At 49.7% G+C, this 22,500-nt stretch overlaps 1 protein-coding gene across 1 annotated transcript in view; it reads left to right on the top strand.

The window, feature by feature from the left end:
* The first annotated feature begins 1,547 nt into the window (after positions 1–1,547).
* Positions 1,548–22,500, top strand: part of MAP3K21 (mitogen-activated protein kinase kinase kinase 21) — a 47,752-nt gene continuing 26,799 nt past the window's right edge. Inside the window, exons 1-2 of the mRNA XM_036016189.1 lie at positions 1,548–2,687; positions 19,145–19,325. Of these exons, the coding sequence (XP_035872082.1) occupies positions 1,871–2,687; positions 19,145–19,325 (998 nt within the window). The 5' untranslated portion in view covers positions 1,548–1,870. The remainder of the gene's footprint in view (positions 2,688–19,144; positions 19,326–22,500) is intronic.

The following is a 22,500-nucleotide window of genomic DNA, read 5'->3' as shown; positions in this document are numbered from 1 at the left end:
CATCTATTAATTCATTCAATCTTCCCAACTGCCCTGTGAGGCCCATACGGTTTACTATTATTCCCATTTTACAGATGAGAAAACTAAGCCATAGAGAAGTGAAGGAATTTGGTCAAGGTCACACGGCCAGTAAATGGTGTAATAGAACGGACTGAAAAGAACTGAAAAGATAAGACATTTCTCTTCCTGTGATTCAATGTTATTGGTAGTAAAGGACCCACACCTCAGGGTTGTTTTTTTTTTTAAGGTTATTTATTTATTTTTAGAGAGGGGAAGGGAGGGAGAAAGAGGGAGAGGAACATCAATGTGTGGTTGCCTCTGGCTCAGCCCCTACTGGGGGACCTGGCCCACAACCCAGGCATGCGCCCTGACTGGGAATCAAACCGGAGACCCTTAGGCTTGCAGGCCTGCGCTCAACCCACTGAGCCGCACCAGCCAGAGCCTTCTCCCTGTGTCTTCTGTGAGTCCCAGTCATGCTTAGCTCCAGCAACGCACAGCATCCCCCAGTGCCCACAGGCCAAATAAACTGCTCTTCCGCCCGGAGGCCAGGACACTTGGCTTACTCTCCTGTCCTGGAACTTTATCCTCTGGTATCCCTAGAGCTAGGTAGGGCTTTGAAACCCCAGACCCATAGCACGGTGTCATACACAGAGTACTCAATACATATGGAAAAATCAGGTGGATTCACACCTGTCGTGGTTTCTTCCAACATCCCATCAAATAAAGAGGACAATCGCGTGTCTGTGGTTGATGGCAGCCCCTCACGATTGTGGAAAGAACTGTACACGGGGCAGAAAGGAGGGAGAATGGGGCGGAGAAGAGGAAGTCCCCGGGAGGCTGGGTCGGGGAAAAACCTGCAAAAGAGCAGTCAGCGTAGCTGGGAGCCCTGGAGTTTCTGCGCCGGCTCTGTTCTAGTCGCCTTTCCTGGGTGCAGGTAAGGCCGAGGCTCTAGCACCCGATCGTGGCCAGTGCCTGTGACTTCTAAACTCACCTGTGGGCTCACAGAGGACAGGTAGTCCTTCCGTATTTGCGTAAACAGTAAAGGCAAACGGGGCTACCTAACGCGAATTACAGCTTGGGGGCTGTCCGGATCCGCAGCTCACAGCACGGTGGTGTGTAATCCAGTCCGCTCTCGCTGCGAGGTGCATTCGCAAGCACACGGCCGGGCACACCGGCCCGGAACCGCGCTCGGATTTGGTCGGCAGCCAGTCCTGGGACGCACAGTGACGCTCGGGGGTTGCAACCCACCTTCCCGTCACGACCTCCAGCCCTTGATCGTCCTCCTGCGCCGTTACTGCTTTTGGGGGAAGAGTGAACTCCCGGACCCTCACTGTTGGCTCAATTTTAACTTTCCCGCAAACTTTTTGCTGAGCCTCGCTGGCTCCGCCTTCTGGGCCAAGTGGGCGCGGCCCAAAGGAGTCCGGGTCGCCAGCAGCAGGGGAGGTAGGGGAGCCCCGAGGGGGCGTGGTGGGTCCGGGGCTGTGGGCGGGCTCGGAGGGGGCGTGACCGGCACTGTGCAGCGGGCGGGCCGGGGAGGAGCGGGGGGCGGGTCCTGCAGGGGCGGTCCCAGGAGGCGGCCGGGCTGAGTGAACTGCAGGCCCGCCGCAGGCCCAGCGCGCCACCATGGTGCTAGAGCCCCCGCGGGCGTGGGGACCGCTGCAGCAGCAGAAGCGGCTGAAGAGGAACGGTGGCTGAGGCCAGGTTCTCCGGATCGTGGGCCCGCGATCCCTCGCCGTACCCGAGCTCCGATCCCTCCTCCCTGCCTTCCCAGGGCGCCGAGGCGACACCGCCGGACGATGCGCGCCCACGGCCACACAGGAGGCTGAGCCCGCCGCCCCGCGCTCTGCTTGCACCCTCACGGCTGTCCCCGATGGCCTTGCCGGGCGCGGAGGGCGCAGCCGACAGGCCGGTATCCCCGGCCCCAGGCGCCCCCGCCGGCTCCGCATCGTCTTCGTCCGCCTCCTCCAGTGGCTCGGCCTCGGCAGACGTGGGGCTGTGGGCCGCGCTGTACGACTACGAGGCGCGCGGCGAGGACGAGCTGAGCCTCCGGCGCGGCCAGCTGGTGGAAGTGCTGTCCCAGGATGCCGCCGTGTCCGGCGACGAGGGCTGGTGGGCCGGCCAGGTGCAGCGGCGCCTGGGCATCTTCCCAGCCAACTACGTGGCGCCGTGCAGCCCGACCGCTCTCCCAGTACAGCCACCCGCCAGCTCACCACCGCGGCCCGGCTCTCCTGTGCACGTCGACTTTGAGCGCCTTGAGCTCAAGGAGCTCATCGGCGCCGGCGGCTTTGGGCAGGTGTACCGAGCCACCTGGCAGGGCCATGAGGTGGCGGTGAAGGCGGCGCGCCGGGACCTGGAGCAGGACGCGGCAGCGGCGGCCGAGAGCGTGCTGCGGGAGGCGCGGCTCTTCGCCATGCTGCGGCACCCCAACATCATCGAGCTGCGCGGCGTGTGCCTGCAGCAGCCCCACCTCTGCCTGGTGCTCGAGTTCGCCCGCGGAGGAGCGCTCAACCGCGCGCTGGCAGCCGCCAACGCTGCCCCGGATCCGCGCGCCCCCGGCCCGCGCTGTGCGCGCCGCATCCCCCCGCACGTGCTGGTCAACTGGGCGGTGCAGATCGCGCGCGGCATGCTCTACCTGCACCAGGAGGCCGTGGTGCCCATCCTTCACCGGGACCTCAAGTCCAGCAACAGTAAGTGGGACTGGGGCGGGGTGGGGGTAGTAGGGGTCGCTACGCAGCCATGCCCGGCACAGCCCACCCTGGTGCTAGAGCTGGGCGGGCCCCCGGGGCCCAGTGCCAGGTGGAATGAGTCGGGGTTGCCAGCAGCACCTCCTGCTCAGGCCCTCCAGTACTCAGAGGTCCGGCCACACTCTTCGGTGACCTGCTTTGGGACAGGTGACACACTAACCTTGGCTTTGTTTTTGGGTGCCTGTTTTACAAATGCGGATCAGACTTGATTGCAAACAACACTTGTGACATATCTGGGTCTTTTGGAAACGTAATGGTGCTGTTTAAGCCTTTAGTTACCAGCGTGGTTTGCTCGTTTGGGTAGAACTTTGCAAACTGAGGCCTTCCTCGATTTATGCAGAACCCCTGGCCCTCCTTCTGGCCTAGTGACTTTCATCAAACACCCCTTTCCTTCAGCTTCCCAAGTGCTTATTGAGGATGCTCCTCTCCCACTTTAAGTGTGGCCCTGTGCCTTTTGACGTCTCCAAGGGCTTTCCGTTCGGAGGTCTCTGTTCAAGAAGTGTGCTTCTAGTGTTGGTTGGGTAGTGTGAGTGCTGGTGAATAGCCTCCAGATAAGAAGCACCAGTTTTCGACATCGAGCACATTTGGGTTGATTAAGGGCAAGTTCATTGTCCTTGCACAGCTCCTTGAAATCCTGAAGCCCTGGCCCGTATCATTTGCTTTCTTTATAAATCTGGGTCTGTTTTCCAGATGTCAGTAAAGAACTGACAGCTAAACTGAACACACGTACTATTGTATTTCACCATGTAGGAGAGCCAGTAGAATTGCTGCTTGAAGCTGGTTCTTCGATATGGGAAATCACTCAGTATTCTTAGAATGAGATGAAATCTTGCGACAGGTTAAAGGATGCAGTCAGAACTGGCACTGGCCGCCACAGCTGCCTGTCTCTCAACCTTGTAAAACCTGCTAGGACAGGAGCTAACTCAACTGGAAACATTGTCCTTCCCCAAGTCTGCAGAAAGAAGAGTGACAAGGAGATATGATACGTTTGTTGTGTGTTTGTGCAGATGTGTTTTCCCATTCAAAATCCTTCAGCCCTGAAATTGACTTGCCAATGACTAAGGCAGCATTTTGATTATGAGAGCTGTAAATAATTTGTTGGTAACTCTGTATAAACATTGAATACTTTGGGGTTTATTTTATGACTCCCAGGAACCCCTTGTCTTTATCATTTAGATTGCAACTGCTGAAGTAACAGGAGCAAATCCTAACAAAATACGGCGTAGCGAAGGGGCTGCGATAGTGTTTTGTGTACACTAGAGTTCTGACGGAGGCCGCTGGGAGGGCTCCACAGTTATTTACTTTGGGGCTGTGTATGGTAGACACAGTACAAATTTTAACGCATTTATTTTGGTAAATGCTTCAAACCTGACAGTCTTTGCTACCGCTTGGCGCTTATTTCCTAAAATACGCTTTTAGGAAAAGCCACGTTTAACCTGCCGCCAAAGAACAAGCCTGTCTGTGTATCCTATAAGCCTGTGTCTGCCCAGGTTTTCCGCAGAACCAGGTACTTTAAAGACAGTGGTAGCGTGAACACTTGCCCCGTGTCTTAGCAATCACAGCGACTCTGTGATTCTCACAGAGCCCAGCATTCTGCAGGTGCCTTCTGCGGCAGAACATCAGATCCCCAACACAGGCAAACGATCGGGGTTGCGTTGGTCTTCAGACCAGAAGGTCTGTCTTTTGGGGGGTTGTAATCATACTTGGGGGTCTATGGGAGTTGTCCACAAGGAACAACAGTATGTTTGCTAGTGTTTGTCCAAGCATAGAGAGGGAGATGAGTCCATGTTGCAATCATGGACTTTTAAATATAAATTAAAAACTTTTAAAGAACTAATACCATTCAGCAGTAAAAAGGAAATAACATGGCCGTGGAATAATAACTATGGTTAAATAGTTTTTATTGACACTGGAAAAACTTGTATAGTGGAATCCACTACTGGGTCCGTGGTAGATCTTATGTAATTTGAAGGTGATTATACGTTGCAGCTTAGTTTTTGAAAGACTTTTCCACCATCAAAACAAATTTCCTGGAGCATTTTAATTTTCTCTAATTGTCAGGCAGGGTTGCCTTTGTGTTAACATTTTGCACTTTTTATTAAAAAGACTTAATTGGCTAGGTCACTAGCCTAGCCAAATACTTGTTACAATACTGCCATTCAGTCTAGTCCTTAAATTACTGTGACGTGAGCATTCTGAATAGGGCCTGCAACGTGCGAATGACGGCACCTCACCTCGCACCTTGCTTACCCTGGCCCTCTGGCGTAAAGTATGCGAGGAATCAGTGCAGAGACTTTGGAATTCTCTTGGGATAGGTGAAGCCATAACATCTTGTTCTGTTACAGTGCATTTTGTTTGATTCCACTTGCTATTTGCTTGTGGGGGTAGTGACTTACTGATAGTGTAAACAAGGTTTTAAAAATCAATATTGATTTTTTTTTAATCCTGCAGTCTACTCCGGTAACAAAGAGTCGGTATAAGGCTACTTGGAACCAAGTGAGTGGAAACTACTGTTTAAAACAAATGTTTAAATCTGTCGAAGGAAGGTAATAGGTCTTGATAGATTTTCTCGCCTCTTTTCTCTTGGGTCTTTTTCAGTTTTATCATGTGGTTTGAGACGATGTTTATGTTGAAATAATACCTCAGATGCTGTGATGACACAAGCACTTTTGTCCCTTTCTAACTGACAGCAAAAGATTGAAAACAGAGCCAAATCTGCAGGTTTTAAGCTCATTTATGTTGTTAAAACGTGCTGGGCCCTGTCGCTCCGGGGATACACAGTAAGCAGAAAACAGTTCGCTAAATCTCTCTCTGTATAGCACCTAGCCAACAGCGTGGTGCACCTTGGGTCTGCAGTGAACCTGGCCAGGTTTAAATGCAGTCAGGGAACGGAAAAATTATGGTGAGCTGGAACTCATTCATCCACACGTTGTGGGTGTCTCTTCCGCACCAGGGACTCCTGGGTGGGCCCCAGGGACACAGTGGCAAAGCCGATGACCGTATCCTGTCCGGCACAGGGCACAGTCTGCTGAGAAAGGTAGACGGCAGCCGTGCGATGACACGTTAGTACGTGCTTTCAAGAGAATCAAGCATGGTGTGGGGCAGGAGGGTGGGGGCTGCTGGGACCGCGGTCATGGGGGCAGGCGGCTCCGAGGACGTGACACAAACAGAGACGTGGCCAGCAGGAGGCAAGGGTCACCAAAGATCCAGGCGGAAGGAAGATGAAGCGTGGGGACACCGTGGAATGAGGTGGAAGTGGAGAGTGCGGAGGCGGTCAGCGTAGTGGTCCTGGAGGGTGGAGACCCACCCGGACCACCTGGCCGTGCGCTCTGAGAGCCGCCCACCGCGAGCCGTGCGCCTGGCGCTGGGAGGAGCCGTGTGGTCTGATTTGTGTGTGTAAAGGCTGCTGCGGCTGCTCTGGAGGGCGGACCCACAGGTGGCCTGAGCCAGGGCTGGCCAGGTTGCCCAGGCTGGAGCAGGCGTTGTTGGCGCTGCCGAGCGTGGGTGCGGTGGACCTGGTTTCCAGGAAGTCCTAGAGAGGAACGGAGATAAAATAGAACAGTATGTGAGCTGCCGAGGAAGGTTCGAATTATGAGAATTCATCGAAGTGTTTTGTTTATCCTGGCACAGCTCAGGATTGAAAGAAGATTGCGTGGCATAATTATGATTCCTTTTTATTTTAAATATCGCTTACTGTATTCCATCCTTTTTGTAAAAGTAGAAAATAAACATCCCATGAGAAACTGAACCACAAATTTAGGTAGCTGCTTACTTTTATACTTTTTATTTCAATGATTAAGCAACTTTTTATGCTGATTATTTTAGCCTTCTGGGAATAATCATTATCTATATCATTATCAACAGCATCTACAATCTATAAATAGACATAAATATTTATTATGAAATATAATTTAGAGCTCTAACTAAAAAAAACCTACAAAAGGAATCTAATTCTCCTTAGCTTTTCTCATTAGTATGATGTACATAAAGGGACTATTTGAGAAAATTATAGCAAATGTAATCTCTAAGGTGCTTAAAAAGCTTTTAAGAGTGACTCGGAGGAGCTATTAATTATGCTGTGATCAGGTAAAAGACCTGCTCGCCTTCCTTCTCCGTCTGCCCCTTTCCCTCTAGACTTGTCGCTTCACGCCACCGCGGCCACTTCCTGCTCCAAGGGACACAGGGGGATCAGCCCCGATATCCCAGTGGCTACGGAGCCAACCTGCCTTGGAAACACAGCCTGCCCAAGGACCGGTTTTCAGAAGAACAGCAATCACAGAGGGTCACCTCACCTTCCCTTTCCATTCTCCCACTTGCGTACCAAATATATAGGCCCCTCTAATGTTTTATCGTCGTGAGGGGGCAGGTGTTCAGTGTCCATGCGGGGTCACTTTCATGGTCATCGGGCCTGTCTGCACAGTAAGGGCAGAGGGCAGGGAAATAGCCCTCCCTTTCAGGAGGCCGCCCGCAAGCACCCGGTTGTCACACCAGCGCGTACATGCTGAACCTTTCCAGACCAGCCAGTTTACTGGAAGGAGCGTTGGTTTTTCTAGAATGCTACAGTTACTGGAAGTCACTCAGACCAGTGTTTGAATATCGGTGTCATCGTTTACGAGCTGCGTGACCTTGGGCGAATTATATAACCTCATTGGACCTGAATTTCTTGATTTCTGATACTGTATACTGAATCCTTTTCTTGGAGTGGATGGAAGTCTTGTAGGAAAAAAAAATCTGCTTAATGTTTCTTTAACTCTTCCAAGGCAGTTGGATACATACTGGCAGGAAAGCATAGGGGTTTTTGAGGGGAAAGTGACGAGCTGGGTGTGGCCAGGATGAAAGGTAGACGGGGTGGGGGCGTGGAGGGGTGGCGGGGGCGGGGTTGGGGCAGGAGACAGGCATTTAGCGTGCACTGCACAGTGGAGACCTTGAATGAGCACTGAGATGTGTCCACTCTCCATGGCTGGGAGTGAGCCGCTGAAGGTTTTGAAGAGGAAAGTGGATAAATCTGCTAAAACACAAACACCTACAAAGAAAAAAATAAGCTCGGGATCATTTGCTTCACGACTTTACCACCGCGGATTCGCGGCGGGGCTGTGAGATGCTCAGACGTCGGTGTGGTGCGGGTGGTTTATCTCCTTGGACCAAGGCCAGTTTTTATGGCCACTGTTTGTTTAGTGAGTTAATAATTCAGGGCACTCTCTCTCTGTCTTTCTCTCTCTGGTTCACCAGAGTGAGAAAATAATGACCAGATTTACTATGTCTGGCTGATGATCTCAATTCCAAATATTTGTGGGACTGTCCCCAAACCCTCTACAGTATTTGAGGGGCTCCCCAAAGGGGGAGACACCTTAATGATGGAATTCTGGGGGGCAGAAGGGGGGCTCCAGGGAGTCTGGGAGACTTGTGCTGGTTTTGTTTTGGAGCCTGACACTTCAGCTTGTACGGTTGACCCCAGTAGTGTGAATTTAGTTCTTTCTTAAAATCCGGATTCTTCAACGACCACTTCATGTCAAGTGCTTTAGCCGAATAATAGCAGGAACAGGAGCAAGGGCTAACGTTTATATGATGCTTACTGGGTGCTGGGTACAGCCCACACTCTAACCTCATTTACCCCTCAGCGCACGACCTCTGGGCTAGGTCATTTAATTGTTGCCATTTTACAGGGGCAGCACTGAAGCCAGGGAGGAACAGTCTTTATCGAGGTCCCTTGGCTCGTCAGAGACTTTAATCCAGGACTTCCAGCTCCAGAATCGGAGCTTTTATCTTCTCCATGTATGGGCTCCACGAACAGTCCTCAAGTGTTTGTTATCAGGGCTTGAAAGAACTTTGGTTTATGGAGAGTAGAGCTGTTGATATTTACCATATTAGAAATATTTAAAGATAGTTAATAATAGGAAAACAAGAATAGTCCCATTACATGCTAACATAGTATTTTAAGGCAGGGGGAACGCTGTATTTTCTAAGACTGTTTTAGGGAGGACACCTGGTAGAAGACACGTGGAGATTCATATCTGCTTTTGCATTGGAGCTGTTGCCAGCTCAGGGACCTGCGGGGGGACCCTGGATGACACCCCGATGAGCCCTGGGCCAGATGCCCAGTTGCGCTGGTGGAGAGTGGTGCTGTGCAGCAGCCGCTCCCACGCCCGGAGCCCTGTCAGCAGCTCCCCGGGAGCTTTAACAAGGTAACATTCCCTGTCTTGTTTTTTTGGATGCTCCAGTCCAGCTGACTTTGCTTGGAAACAAGTGATGATTTTTTTCTTTAGAACATTTTGTTTTGAAAACCTTCAACTATACAGAGTTGAAGGAACTTAGGGGAACACCTGGATTCTGCCATTAACATTTAACTCAGTTACTTGCACGCAGATCGAACCCTATCCATCCATCAGTGCATTGGAGCTGCACTGATGCTGCATGATATTTTTTTAAAGGCTTCTGAATAATTCAAATGTAGAGCCGAGTTTGGCAACTGCTATTTGAAGGACCAGGTTTGTGGGTTCCTTCCCATGGTTGTCTGGGTTGTTCCATAAATCCTTCATAGCCACAGACTTATCCCCCATCCTGTTAACTGATGACATGGATGGTTGGTCATAGCAGCCACCTGGGAGAATATGGGTGGCTTATTCTGGGTGTTTATCCCCAGGGGAAGGGACATCGCTAAGAATCTGTCCCTGTGACATGGGGGCATGTCATGCTGTTGTGGTGTCTGATCTCTGACTCCACTGCTCCCCAACTGTGGGCCCATGGGCCCCGAGTCCCTGCGTAGGGTGCCGTGAGGGTCCGTGAGATGGTGTACACCTGGTCCGCACACTTTTCCTGTAAAGGTCCAGATAGTCAGTATTTTGGGCTTGGCAGGTCATAAAGTCTGTGTTGCAACATTCAACTGTGCCGTCGTAGCCGAGAGCATCAAAAGACAGTGTGACGGGCTGCGAACCAAAGCATCGCAGGTTCGATTCCCAGTCAGGGCACATGCCTGGGTTGCAGGCCACGGCCCCCAGCAACCGCACATTGATTGTTTCTCTCTCTCTCTCTTTTTCCCTCCCTTCCCTCTCTAAAAAATAAAAATTAAAATTAAAATTAAAATAAGACAGTGTGAAAACAAATGACCGTATGTGTGTTCCAATAAAATTTTATTTATAAAAATAGGCACTGGACTGAATTTGGCCCACAGGACATAGCTTGCTGACTGCTGGCATATGTCAGAACACTTAATAAACTATAAGCCACAATGGTGACAGTTTCATTTTTATATATTGTTTAGAAACACTTTGACTTCCGATCAGGATGGCGGCATAGGTGGACATGCTTGGCCTCCTCGTGCAACCACTGAAAAGAATTACAACTAAATCTCAAAACAGACACCATGCAGAACCGTCATAAAATCAAACTATATGGAAGTCTGTCACCCAAGGATTTAAAGAAACCGCATCCTAATAAAATCTTAAAAAAAAAAAAGCCCTGGCTGGCATAGCTCAGTGGATTGAGCACAGGCTGTGAACCAAACTGTCGCAGGATCGATTCCCAGTCAGGGCACATGCCTGGGTTGCAGGCCACGGCCCCTAGCAACCGCACATTGATGTTTCTCTCTCTCTCTCTTTCTCCCTCCCTTCCCTCTCTAAAAATAAATAAATAAAATCTTAAAAAAAGAGAGAGAAACCGCATCCATCTTGATGGGTAGGAGGGGCAGAGACATGGAGATGGGGTGAGGGAAGTGGTGTGGTGTGGAGAGGCGGCAGCGTCAGGGGAATGGACACACGAAGTCTCCCAGTCCCACGTTCACGTGTGGTGGAGAAAAACCGGCAGGGACACCTTGGGAGCCGCCATCACAGACCCAGGCCAGACCGCACAGCCCAGGGCCCCAGAGCCAGGGAGATAAATCCCCATGACTTCTGGCTGTAAAAACCAGTGGGGGTTGGGGTGGCAGAAGAAACGGAAAGAATTTCAGAAAACTTTGCTTGAAGGGCCCATATGGTTTTAAAACATATGCAAAACCATCCACTCTGGGACGCAGCACCAGGGCAACAGCTGGAAGAGTGCCAGTCACAAATGGGGAGTGGGTGAAGTGACTGGAAACGGGATGAGTGCCGGGCAAACCCCCAGAAACCAGGCAGCACACTGTCCCCTCTCTGAGCCCTCCCCCTACACAGAGCCACAAATCGGTGAAGTGGGTTGCCCTACCCTGGCGATTACCTAAGGCTCCGCCCCACACACATGACAGGGTGTCAAAGCAGCTCTACCTAATACACAGAAACAAATGCAGTGAGGCTGCCAAGTTGAGAAGACAAAGAACTATGGCCCAAATGAAAGAACAGAACAAAACCCCAGAAAAAGAGTAAAATGGACATAACCAACTTATCAGATGCGGAGTTCAAAACACTGGTGATCGGGATGCTGAAAGAACTCATTGAGGACGACAACCACGTGAAGGAACAAATGAAGGTCACACTAAGTGACATAAAGAAACATCTACAGGGAACCATCAGTGAAGGGAAGGAAGCCAGGATTCAAATCAATGATTTGGAACATAAGGAAGACATAAACAGTCAACCAGTACAAAAAGAAGAAACAAGAATTAAAAAAAAAAAATGGAGATAGTATAAGAAGACTCTGGGGCATCTCCAAATGTGCCAACATCCAAATCATAGGGTTGCCATTCATAGGGAGAAGAGAAAGAGCAAGAAGTCGAAAACTTATTTGAAAAAAAAATAACTTCCCTAATTTGGCAAAGGAAATAGACACACAAGTCCAGGAAGCACAGAGATTTCCAAACAAGTTGGACTCGAAGAGGACCACAGCAAGACACATCATAATTAACATGCCAAAGGTTAAAGATAAAGAAAGAATCTTAAAAGGATCATGAGAAAAGCAGAGAGTTACTTACAAAGGAGTTCCCATAAGCCTGTCAGCTGATTTCTCAAAAGAAATTCTGCAGGCCAGCAGGGACTGGCAAAACGTATTCAAAGTGATAAACAGCAAGGACCTACATCCAAGATGACTCAATCCAGCAAAGCTATTATTTAGAATGCAAGGGCAGATAAAGTACTTCCTGGACAAGGTAAAGCTAAAGGAGTTCATTATCACCAAGCCATTATTACATGAAACGTGAAAGGGGCTTGTTTAAGAAAAAGATCAAAACGATGAACATTAAAAAGAACTTTTACAACGAATTTACAACTATCAACAACTGAATCTACTAAAACAAAGAAATAAACAAAAACTAAGCAAACACCCAGAACAGGAACAGAGTCATAGATATGGAGATCATTTGGAGGGTTATCAAGTGAGAGAGGGAAGGGGAAGAATGGGGGAAAAGGTGCAGAGATGAAGAAGTACAAATCGGTAGATGCAAAATAGACAGGGGCATGTTAAGAATAGCATAGAAAATAGAGAAGCCAAAGAACTTACATGCACGACCCAGGGACATGAGTTCAGTGGGGATTGCAGGAGGGAAGGAGGGTACTGGGCAGAATGGGGAGGGGAAAAAGTGGGACAACGGTAATAACATCATCAGTAAAATATACTATATATATGCATAGATACATATGTATGCCTCTAAAAAAAGAAAAACTTTGAGTACCTTTAATATTCCCTAATTTTTTGTGTGTGAATTCATCGATACCTAGAAGTTTTGTGGGACACTTTTTAACCTAAGATCATTATTGTCAGTCATTCTGCAAAAGACAGTGGGGTGTAATCATATATTTACTCGCCTCAGCTGGGGGCGAGGGGCTTTGCCGTCTGGCTGCCCGGCTGCCTGGCAGCCCCGCCGCCCCGCCAGCCAGCGGGAGGAGGAAACAGTCCTGGGCTTTGTTCTCTGTCGGAGCGCTGCCATCTGGGCGCTTTGGCAGGTCTGCCGGTAACTTGGGCTGATAAGTGGAGGGTCAAGGAGGAGGCATGAAGTACGACTTGCTGCTGTAACTGTTTCACGACCAGGGTCAATACTGGGACATTGTTTCAAGCTCTTGGAAAGGGAGCAAATCACGTGCCGTTTGGGGAAGTACCTTGATCGCACCTGTGATGTTTCAGTTATTATTGGCTCAGCGTGATCTTAAGGAGTTTATTTTGTTTGAAATCCTAAGGCGATAGAAATACAGAACTAGACTTCACACACAGCGAAACGGGAGGTGTTTTCCGTGTGTTGACCATGAGCATTGAGTGCGGCCGGGGCAGGCAGGCCCAGTGCCTTTCATTTGCAGGGTGAGAGCAGTGGAAGGCTCTGGTTCACCTGACCACGCGGGCATTTTCTTTACAGAGTCTGTCTCCTTGCGCGTAGTAGGCCCGCATGTCATTTGTATTTTACAGTCACTTACTGATCGGTGTCTGTGTCCCAGGGGCTCTCCCAGGCCCCGGGTGTTCTGAAGTGAGCAAAGCAGGCACAGATCCCTCCCCTGGCGACATGTGCATTCCAGTGGGTGACACAGACATTAAACAATCAATAGGAGGGGATAGTAGGACAGGGCTGGGACTGTGGGGGAGTCAGGTCATGCAGAGTCTCCTAGGTCCCCCAAGGCCGTTGACTTCCCTGTGACACTGGAGAGTTTTGAGCTACGGACTGGGCTGTGACCGACATTTTCACGGGGTCGCATCGGCTGCGGTTCTGAGACTAGACTGCAGGGGCCCAGGGTGGAGGTAAGCATCCGGGGCTCACCGGCGTGGAGGGGGAATTTAAGCTCTGAGAGATCGGCTACGACTCTCTGGGGAGTGTGCGCTGGCAGAGAAGACCAGAGGCCCAAGGACTGAGTCCTGGAGGTATCCGGGAATTAGAGCTCAGGGAGATAAGGAGGAGCCAGAAAACAGAGCTGCTGGAGTAGGAAGGAAAACCCGGTGCCCTGAAGGCCAGAGAAGACCGTGTTTCAGGGAGGGGTGATCAGCCCTATCGGATGCTGCTGATGGGTCGGCATTCAAGTAACGGTCCTGTCGTAAGGACTCTTCGGAACAGCCTTCCTTTCCTGGTACTATTCCAGTTCGTGTTGTATGACGAGCTGCTGACTTCACATGAAAACGCTTGTAACTCGTTTTCTTCGTACTCCTTCCCCTACAGTCTTCATTTGCTCTTTCGTTTAACGGATATTTAGTGAGCATATAGAAATGCTAGTTAGCCCTGGCTGGTGTGGCTCTGTGGATTGAGCGCCGGCCTGCAAACCAAAGGGTTGCTGGTTCGATTCCCAGTCAGGGCACATGCCTGGATTGTGGTCCAGGTCCTCAGTAGGGGATGCATGAGAGGCAACCACACATTGATGTTTCTCTCCATCTTTCTCCTCCTCTTCCCCTCTTCTCTCTCAAAAAATAAATAAAATATTTAAAAAAATAAAAAAATGCTAGTTGCTGTACAGACAGACGGAAGATTAGGGAGGTGCCGTCTGTCCTTTGGCAGACGTCTGTCCCTATGCTTCGCTTAGGGAGACAAGACCAAGCAGTATGATAAGGCAATGTTTGAGCGTGACACCGCTTAGAAACGCGGAGAACGTCCCACTGAGGTTCCAAGGGAAGGCGCCAGGGCAGGTGGTGTTTAGAGGCTCATACACTGTTGGAGCAGGAAGAGTGTGGAAGGCGCTCACTCCCTTCGTGGAAAGAGAAGCTGAGATCTCAAAGGCTATGGACTTGGGAGTGGTCTCGCAGTGAGTAGACCGGTGGGAACCCCATGCTTCTACCCTGATGCTTAAGGGGCACCCGAGGGTCCCAGTGCTGTTTTTCTGCAGGGCGGATGGGGAGACAGCCATATAGCATGCACAAGGGGGTACAGGACATGTGTGGGGGTGTGTTTGTTAGAAATGGCTCTTAGTGCCCAGAATTGTCAGGGGGCGGGTTGTTTTGGAAAGTACGGGAAGAACAGAAAAGCTCATGTAGCTGCGGTGGAAGGACCTGGAAGTCCAGGGTGAAGGTCTGGACTTGATTCCATAAACCTGGGTGTGAGTGAGTAGCGTGTGCGTCGGGGTGGTGGGGGTGGGGACAGATGGACAGAAACGTAAAAAAAAAATGGGGGCTGCTTGGTGAACTTAGAAAGTTAGCATTTATTCCCTGTAAATGGTTGATCGTTCCGAGATGAAATTCACGGAGTCGCCTTATTTATATCTTAGACTGAGAGAAAGGGGTGTTTGTTACTCTATGCTTTCACGTCGTTGCTTCTCTCCACTTGTTTTCTTTCTTCTGACTTTCTCTTGGTGATAATATGTTTGTGGTTAAAGATTAATCAAAATGAACCCATTTGACTCGCGTGGAACTTGGACATAGCAATCCCATAAATGTTGAGAAAATAGAGTGAATGCATTGTAATTCCCTCTTTAAAAAAAAAAGTATGCCTTATATGCCATAATTCTGAAAATACCGAAGTGAAACTTCAAAGGAGCGGGGAGAACCAAGTGCCTCATGGTTGGGTAAGTAGGCTAAGGGCAAGGTTGTAAAGGCTGGACTGCAGAGACCAGGGCGAACAGGGGTCAGAGATCGTCACTGAAGTGCCGGAGAAGGGGCTCCGACCCTGTCGCTAGGTTACTAGCAGGAATTTACCGTGCCCGTGGCCAGAGAAGGTCGCTTTGCCTGGTCTGCAGGTTGTACCTTCCAGGGGGGAGGGGGGGCAGCGGTGCCTGTCGCCCTCCCTGGCGAGTGACAGGAAGCGGAAGTTGGCATCCGACCTCGTGTCCTTAGGCTGAAACCTGGCCGGCTGCCCCATTCTGTTACCTGTTGGGGCACCAGCTATTTTTGGTTTCGGTCACTTTGCCCAAAAGATAAGGAATTTCAGGAATTTTGCTGAACACCTCTGAAATAGACTCCCAAACAATGGGCCTTTCATGGGACTCTAAACTTGACATTCAGAGTGTTATTTTAACTTGTTTTCTGTGAGTTCAAAGCATGGAAGCACTTGGCTCCTGGGGAGGCTGTGGGGCTGGGGCTGGGGGAGGTGCAGCGACCAACAGTGCCCAGGCTGCTGAGAGCACACTTCACCGTGACCTTTATGTGGAAATGCAGTTCCTTTTAAATGCTTCGGTTCTAGTTCTCATTTTTAGTTCTGTTTTCACTGAGTTTAGAGCTGCCTTTCTTTGGCCTTTGCTTCTCAAGGGCTGCCAGGCTGTTCCTGAGGTTGGGGCGGTGGGGGGGGGGGGGCCTGGAATTTTTTTAATGCATGCTTTCATCACATATCCGCAACCCTCCCTGTGTGCATCTTTATGAGAATGAGGAGCTAATTAACGCCTCTTAAAGTGTCTTGGAAAGCCATTTTAATCACTAATGTGGAGTCTTTTTTGGTGGTAAGAATAATCACTGTTTAGAAGTGAAATTAGTAATATTATAATGGAAAAAATGTAATACAGCTGATGAAGTAGTTAATTATGTTGGGTTTTGTTTTGCTTCTGTGGTTTAAGAATATGGGGTTAGATTTTTTTTATAAACATGAGGAGCAAAACGTGGAAATAAATATACCTCAGGCTGACCTGGAAGGAAGAAAATTCAAAAATTAATCTGTGAAACAAGGTAGCTAAGGACATTTCTGGTTGGTTGGCCCCACTGGTAACCCGCAGTGTCACTGGTGGGTAGCACAGGGACTGAGGACACAGGGACACGGGTGGCATCTGAAACTGGCTGTGTGTTGTAGCCCTGCGAGCTGGGATGCCACGTCTACACTGGAAATCGCAATTGCCACTTCACAGCAAGGGGTGAGGATCAAATGGGAAGAACCACACACAGAAAAGGAGAGGTCAATGGTAGGCAATATTCTTATCAGAACTGGCGCTAATTATCCAATTGCCGTTAATGAAAACTACTCCATTGAACGCCTGATGCTCAAGGTACTGTGTTAGGTGACACTGGGGATCGCAGGGGACAGCTGTAATACACAGCTCCTGGCATTGAGTAGTTCGTGTGCAATTTAGGACCATGCATTTTAGGTGAAAAGGTAACCGACAAAACAATATGTGGATAAGGAATGCCTGGGAAGATGAAATAGCCACGATTTTGTAGGATGCTCTGGAAAGGTGACCTAAGGAAGCTGGCCCTTGAATAGTGTAGGTGGGCAGAAAGAATGAGAGGCTGTTCCACAGAACTGAGCCCCCCCCCACCCCATATACTTCCCCCATCCTTCACTACAGAGTATGGCGAGATGTGTGTGAGTAAGAAAATGGGAAGAGTTTTGGCCTTGTTACTTACCACCTCTGTGACTGTACAACCACCTTAAACCCTGACTTGGCCTCTATGTGATGGGTAGAAACCTGGCCCAGGGGTCCTTGCTCTCTGATCTCCCAGGGAGAAGAGCGCTTGGGGAAGACACGTTGAGCACAGCAGCACTCGCTCGGCATTGGCGACATATCCCCACTCAAATGTCCCTTCTCGACGACAGGGAGAGCCATGCTGGCTCTCTCCAGCGGCACCAGTTCTTTGACTTTTGTGACCATTATCCACTGTAGACGTTTGAGGACATGCCGTGAATGCCGTGTGAATCCACTGCAAAGTGGAACTTCCAGCCTTGCGAGAGACCTCCTATTTCCCGGCAGCCAAGAAACTGGTTTTGAAGATTTGCTAAAAACACTTGCAACCCGTTGATAAAAGTGTGTGTTTGTGCGTGTGCACGCACCCGAGTGCATGCTCCTTATGAAACGCTCCCTGCATTTCACCGTTCTCAGCACTTTGCATGAACTCCTTCCTCACTCCCGCCACGTGAGGTGCACGTGATCACGGTCCCCACGGCAGCCAAGAGCGGAAGCGGGACTCCACCCCACACCTGCCTCCACTCAGTCAAGGTCCAGTGACAGGAGATCGGCAAGCAGTGTGGGCCCAAAACAGAGAGAGGTTTCCCTTGTGAAAAATCGATACATCCTGCCAACGGAGCAGAGTCGGCGGCACTTAGGACCTTGGCCTCTGGGGTCAGACTGTTGGAGCCTCAACGCCTCTTCATTGTGTGGCCTTGGATGGATGACTCAGTGTGGCTGGTTTTAGTTTCCTTATCAAGTCCAGATAATTAATAGTACATACCTGTATGATTATAGTGGGGTGATCTGATTAAGATGCCTATAGGTGTGCCTGACCAATGGAATGGACTCCTTCAATTGTTGATTTTCCCTATAACTAACATTCGGGAAATGGTTCTCTGTATGATCATGCTCCGGAAATGAAACATGCAGGATGTCTAGTGCTGTTCTCCAGTTTTGAAACAGTGAGGCCAAAGGTCACGTAGTGGCCGGGGAAATGGAGGGGGTTTTGCAGAGTATCCAGGAGTGGAGTGGGATGGCGGAGCTGTGTGTTGGAGTGCAGGGTTTTAAGGCAGGAGTGAGGACATCAGTTAGAAAACACAGCAGGATTTGGTGTAGCTCAGTGGTTGTGTGCTGGGCTACAAATCATAAGGGCTGTGGGTTCAATTCCCTGACTCAGGCACATGCCTGGGTTGTGGGCAGGTCCCTAGTAGGGGGCGTGCGAGAGGCCACTACACAGTGATGTTTCTCTCCCTCTCTTTCTACCTCCCTTCCCCTCTGTCTAAAAATAAATAATACAATCTTTTAAAAAATAAAAAAAAGAAGAAGAAGGAAAACTCAGTGGGTTTAAACTGCCCCCTTTGCAGCCAACGGGAGGAAGTGACATAGGTGGGCGGCTGACCTAGAGCCTCGTGGAAACCCGGGAGCATTTCCGCGTGGTTATGGGCAGTGGAGAGTCAGCCCTGCAAGAGAGGGACCCAGGCGCCAGGAGGGGCGAGCCGGTGGGCGGGAGGGGAGGGCGTGCGAAGCGGCTTATTACGGCTGCTGTCGCCCGCGGGGCCTGGGGCCACTGGCCAGCGCCGCCCTCCGGAAGTTGTCAAGTTGCGCTTGCGCACGAGGTGCTTCATTTCAGGGGCCTGGGAGCCGGGGAGTGAGCATCCGGATAACGTTTCTGGAAAGTTTTCACTTCTTGCTCTATTTTGAGCTTCAGGGAAGCACTCCTGTCTCGTAAAATTTCTTCATGAGTTAAAATATCTATACGCGTTTTGCAAATGGGATGTTTGATAACAATTTGGGGATTATGTCATCCATTTGAGGGATTCTTCAATCCAGTCCGTAGAAAAGGCTCGGCCTGCAGGTGAGGACCCGCCTGGTAGGAGGACGGAGTATGTCAGGTAAACGCGCAGGGACTTGGGATCCTGCCTGTGCTCCCTCAGGAGACGGTCCTGGCCCCTCGAAATCACTGTCACATGAAGAGAAGCACCCATAAAGGGCTGAGCTGTACCGTGTCTGTGGACTTCTAAAAAAAAAAAAACTCACAACTTCCGGCACAAATGACCCACTAGCGGTTAGGATGCAGGTGGTGTAAGGAAGGTAAAATGGTGCAACTCTAGTTCGTTCTCCCATAGTCTGCCCACTGCATTGAGGACTGGGTTGAAAATAGGAAGCAAAAAAATGGGACTAGAAAATGATAAAATATTTATAAAAATATATCACTTCTTTTTTAAGTTTTGCTGCTGGAGAAGATAGAGCACGATGACTTCTGCAGTAAGACGCTGAAGATCACGGACTTCGGCCTGGCGAGGGAGTGGCACCGGACCACCAAGATGAGCGCGGCCGGCACCTACGCCTGGATGGCGCCGGAGGTCATCAAGTCCTCCCTGTTTTCTAAGGGGAGCGACATCTGGAGGTGAGCGTCGGGCTGTCCGCTTTGCAGCCGTCTGCGGAGGCGGGCTGCCCTGCGTCCGGTGAGGGGGCCCAGAGTGCTCCGTAGTTCTGAGCATAAAGGGCACCGTGGGCCTTTGGAGGAGGGTTTGATGGTTTTGATCCCAGAACCAGAGTGGAGCAGGTCACTTGAGGTTTTTATCGTCCTCACTTCCATTGATAGGAGACCCTTCTCGTAAAAACTGAGCTTTCCTTAAAACTGGTTATAAATTGGAGTGCACAGTAATGCCAAGATTTTGTCAGGAAGTAGAGTTAAATAAATCTTCACTTTAAGCAAAATGTTAATTCCCCATGATTCCCGGACACAACAGTAGCATGGAAGGAGTTTGAGATAGATTGCATCTTCTGAAGATTGAAGGTGCCAGTCTGAGAGCGGAGAGCTGGCCCCAAAGGGACCCCTGGCAACCTGGTTTTCCGTGCAGCCGTGTGTCATCGAGGGTGATGCCGCTCAGCAGCAGAGCGACAGAGCCAAACCACTCTGCTGAGTCGTTACCACCCGCCAGGGGCTTCCTTGCTTTTAGCTAGTGCCCATGAAGTCCTGTGTAGACGTGTTTGGATTCTGAAAATACTCTAGAAGTTCACTGTGGTGTATTAAAATTCCTGTCCTTTCTTCTGTTTGTTAATCATTTCATTGAGATATGATTCACATGTCATATAATTTACCCACTTAAATGGCATAATCTGAGGGCTTTTAGTATTTAATACAACACAAACAAATTTTAGAACATTTTTATAATCTGTAAAGGGAACCCTGCACCTCTCAGCCATCGTCCCCAGCACTCCACCCCTCCCAGGCCACCGCTAATGTTCCTTTTTGTAGCTTTAGGTTTGCTTATTCTGGACACTTCATATAAATGGAATCATACAATATGTAGCCCTTTGGGACTGGTGTTTGTCAATTAGCACCATGTCCTCAAGGTTCATCCATGTCGGTGTGTGACAGAATTCCCGTCCTTTTTAAGGGTGACTAATATTCTATTGGGTGGATAGACCACATTTTGTCAATCTGTTCATCACTTGGTGGGCATTTGGATTATTCCCACTTTGGGGCTATTCTGACTGAGGCTGCTATAAACATCCACACACAAGTGTTTGTGAGGGTGTACGTTTTCCGTTCTCTTGACTGTGTATCTGGGCATTTAATTGCTGGGCCATAAGGTAAATATGTGTTTAATCATTCGAGGAGCTGCCAGACCACCTTCCAAAGCAGCTGCTCTGTTCTCGTCCCACCAGTACAAGGGTTCCGACTTCTCCACATCCTCACCAACACTTGTTGTTATCTAATGTTTTGATTGTAGCCATCCTAGTAGTCACGAAGTGGCATCTCATTGTGGTTAAAATTCCAAGGCTTTTGTACATCAGAGAAAACTCGGGCTGAGAGAGGAAATGTCACTTGCTAAGAGTCTGTATCTGAGAGGGTCAGAGGAACTGGTGTTTGAGTCCATTTCTTTCTGACTTTCAGAGTCGTCACCAGCAGTACTTGGTCCCCTTCCAACCATTGGATGCCACAGAAGTTACTCTCAAATTCACATGTCAAGTCAGTGGCAGAGACGCCGCTGGTATAAGTTCCAAAAAAGTCCTTTAAATGGAAACCTCACCGTCTGCATTTAAGATATAATTTAATTGTTCTTTTGAGAAGTTTGTCAACTGTTAGCTCAGGGGTTCCAGAATGTCGTAGGGCCGTTCTGAAAACTCAGATGCCTGGGCCTTACTGACCGGACTCTCTGTGGGGGGGTCTGAGCGCACAGGTCTTCCCGAAACAGTCAACGTTTTTCCCTTGGTTTAATTACAGTGATTTTCTGACCCTGTGACACCAAGACATGTTAAGTGAAATAGGTGATTCTTCTAAGACCCTTTAGATTCTTCAAGACTCTAAAAACTAATAAAATACGTCAAAATCAATTTTACATTTAAAATATCACCGAAGACTACAACTGTGTCATTTCATGTGCTTCCTTATAAACTGTGTGATTACAAGCTATGCAAAGGCTGTATAATCTATATAAATGCTTAAGAGCAGCCCTATTATTCTAAGCATAGGCGAGAACCAAGAGGTAAGAAAAAAATTTCTAAAACCAGCCAAAATGCAGGTCTTCGAGTCTGTGCAGTTCTTGGCCAGGCTGTCTCTCAAAGTGTGTTTATTTCTAATTCTCAGTTTCGTAAGCTGGAATGATCAGATTTTAAGTCAAATCCACTAAGTAGAAGAGGCGAGAGGGAGGCTAAGCTGGAAACAGTAAAAACTGGCAGCTGGAAGCAAAATAGACGGGAAGGAAAAGGCGTGAAATGCTATGCAAAGGACTGGAAACGACTGACTTTGGAGCCACGGAATTCCTTACGAGAGTGACGTGTGCTGGAGCCCGGCGGTGTCGGATGGCGGGACGGGCAGCCGCCTCTGGCCTGCATGAACCTGTGCTTTCGGCCCTCCTTTCCTAATGTCCCGTGAAAACGGTTTCATTCAGGAACTGCCGCTGCCCTCTGCGCCGTGCTGCGGGCTGTGCGTTCGCTGGTGCGTTCACAAACGTGCCTGCTGACGCCCACCTCCCTCCTGCCCATCTTCCTCCTACCGGACGTTAGACTCCCAGGTGCTGAGGCAGGCGTTCCTGCTGGGTTTGGGCAGTGTCTCCTGTGCCCCAGCTTCACAAAGTCGGTACCCAAGGTACCGAGAGGTTAAGCAATGTCCTCAGGGTGCAAAACCAGCAAGCGGCTGGGGTCCCAGGCCTGAGATGCTGCTCTGGCTGCTGCAACCCTTGACCTCCAGGCCACTAGAGCGCTTGGGCAGGGCTTCACGTGTCCTGTCCCCTCCCGGCCCCAAAGAACAGGAAATGCACGCTGCACTTTAGATACATAGTTCCGCAGGAATAGTTCCAGTTTCACTTTGGTTTTTACCTGGGGAAGCCCTCTTCTCTCTGGCAACAATGACCTGTCCTGAATTAGTCATTCTCTGAAACTTCCAGGAAACCGAGCTCCATCGGTGTTATCACGTGGCTCTGGGTTCCTGTTTGCTGGTGAGAACAGCAAGGACACGTCTGTGCATTTAGACACATTTCGGTTACACCAGGATGGCTTTGGTCCCCTGTTCTGAGGTGATTTTGATTCATCTGTGAGTTGCATTTACTTGATCTCGAAATTAAGAATTTGAC

Source organism: Phyllostomus discolor, chromosome 15, assembly GCF_004126475.2.
Source record: "Phyllostomus discolor isolate MPI-MPIP mPhyDis1 chromosome 15, mPhyDis1.pri.v3, whole genome shotgun sequence".
Classification (NCBI taxonomy): domain Eukaryota; kingdom Metazoa; phylum Chordata; class Mammalia; order Chiroptera; family Phyllostomidae; genus Phyllostomus; species Phyllostomus discolor.
Note: the sequence above shows the minus strand (reverse complement) of the source record. Positions and strands in the feature narration are given on the sequence as shown.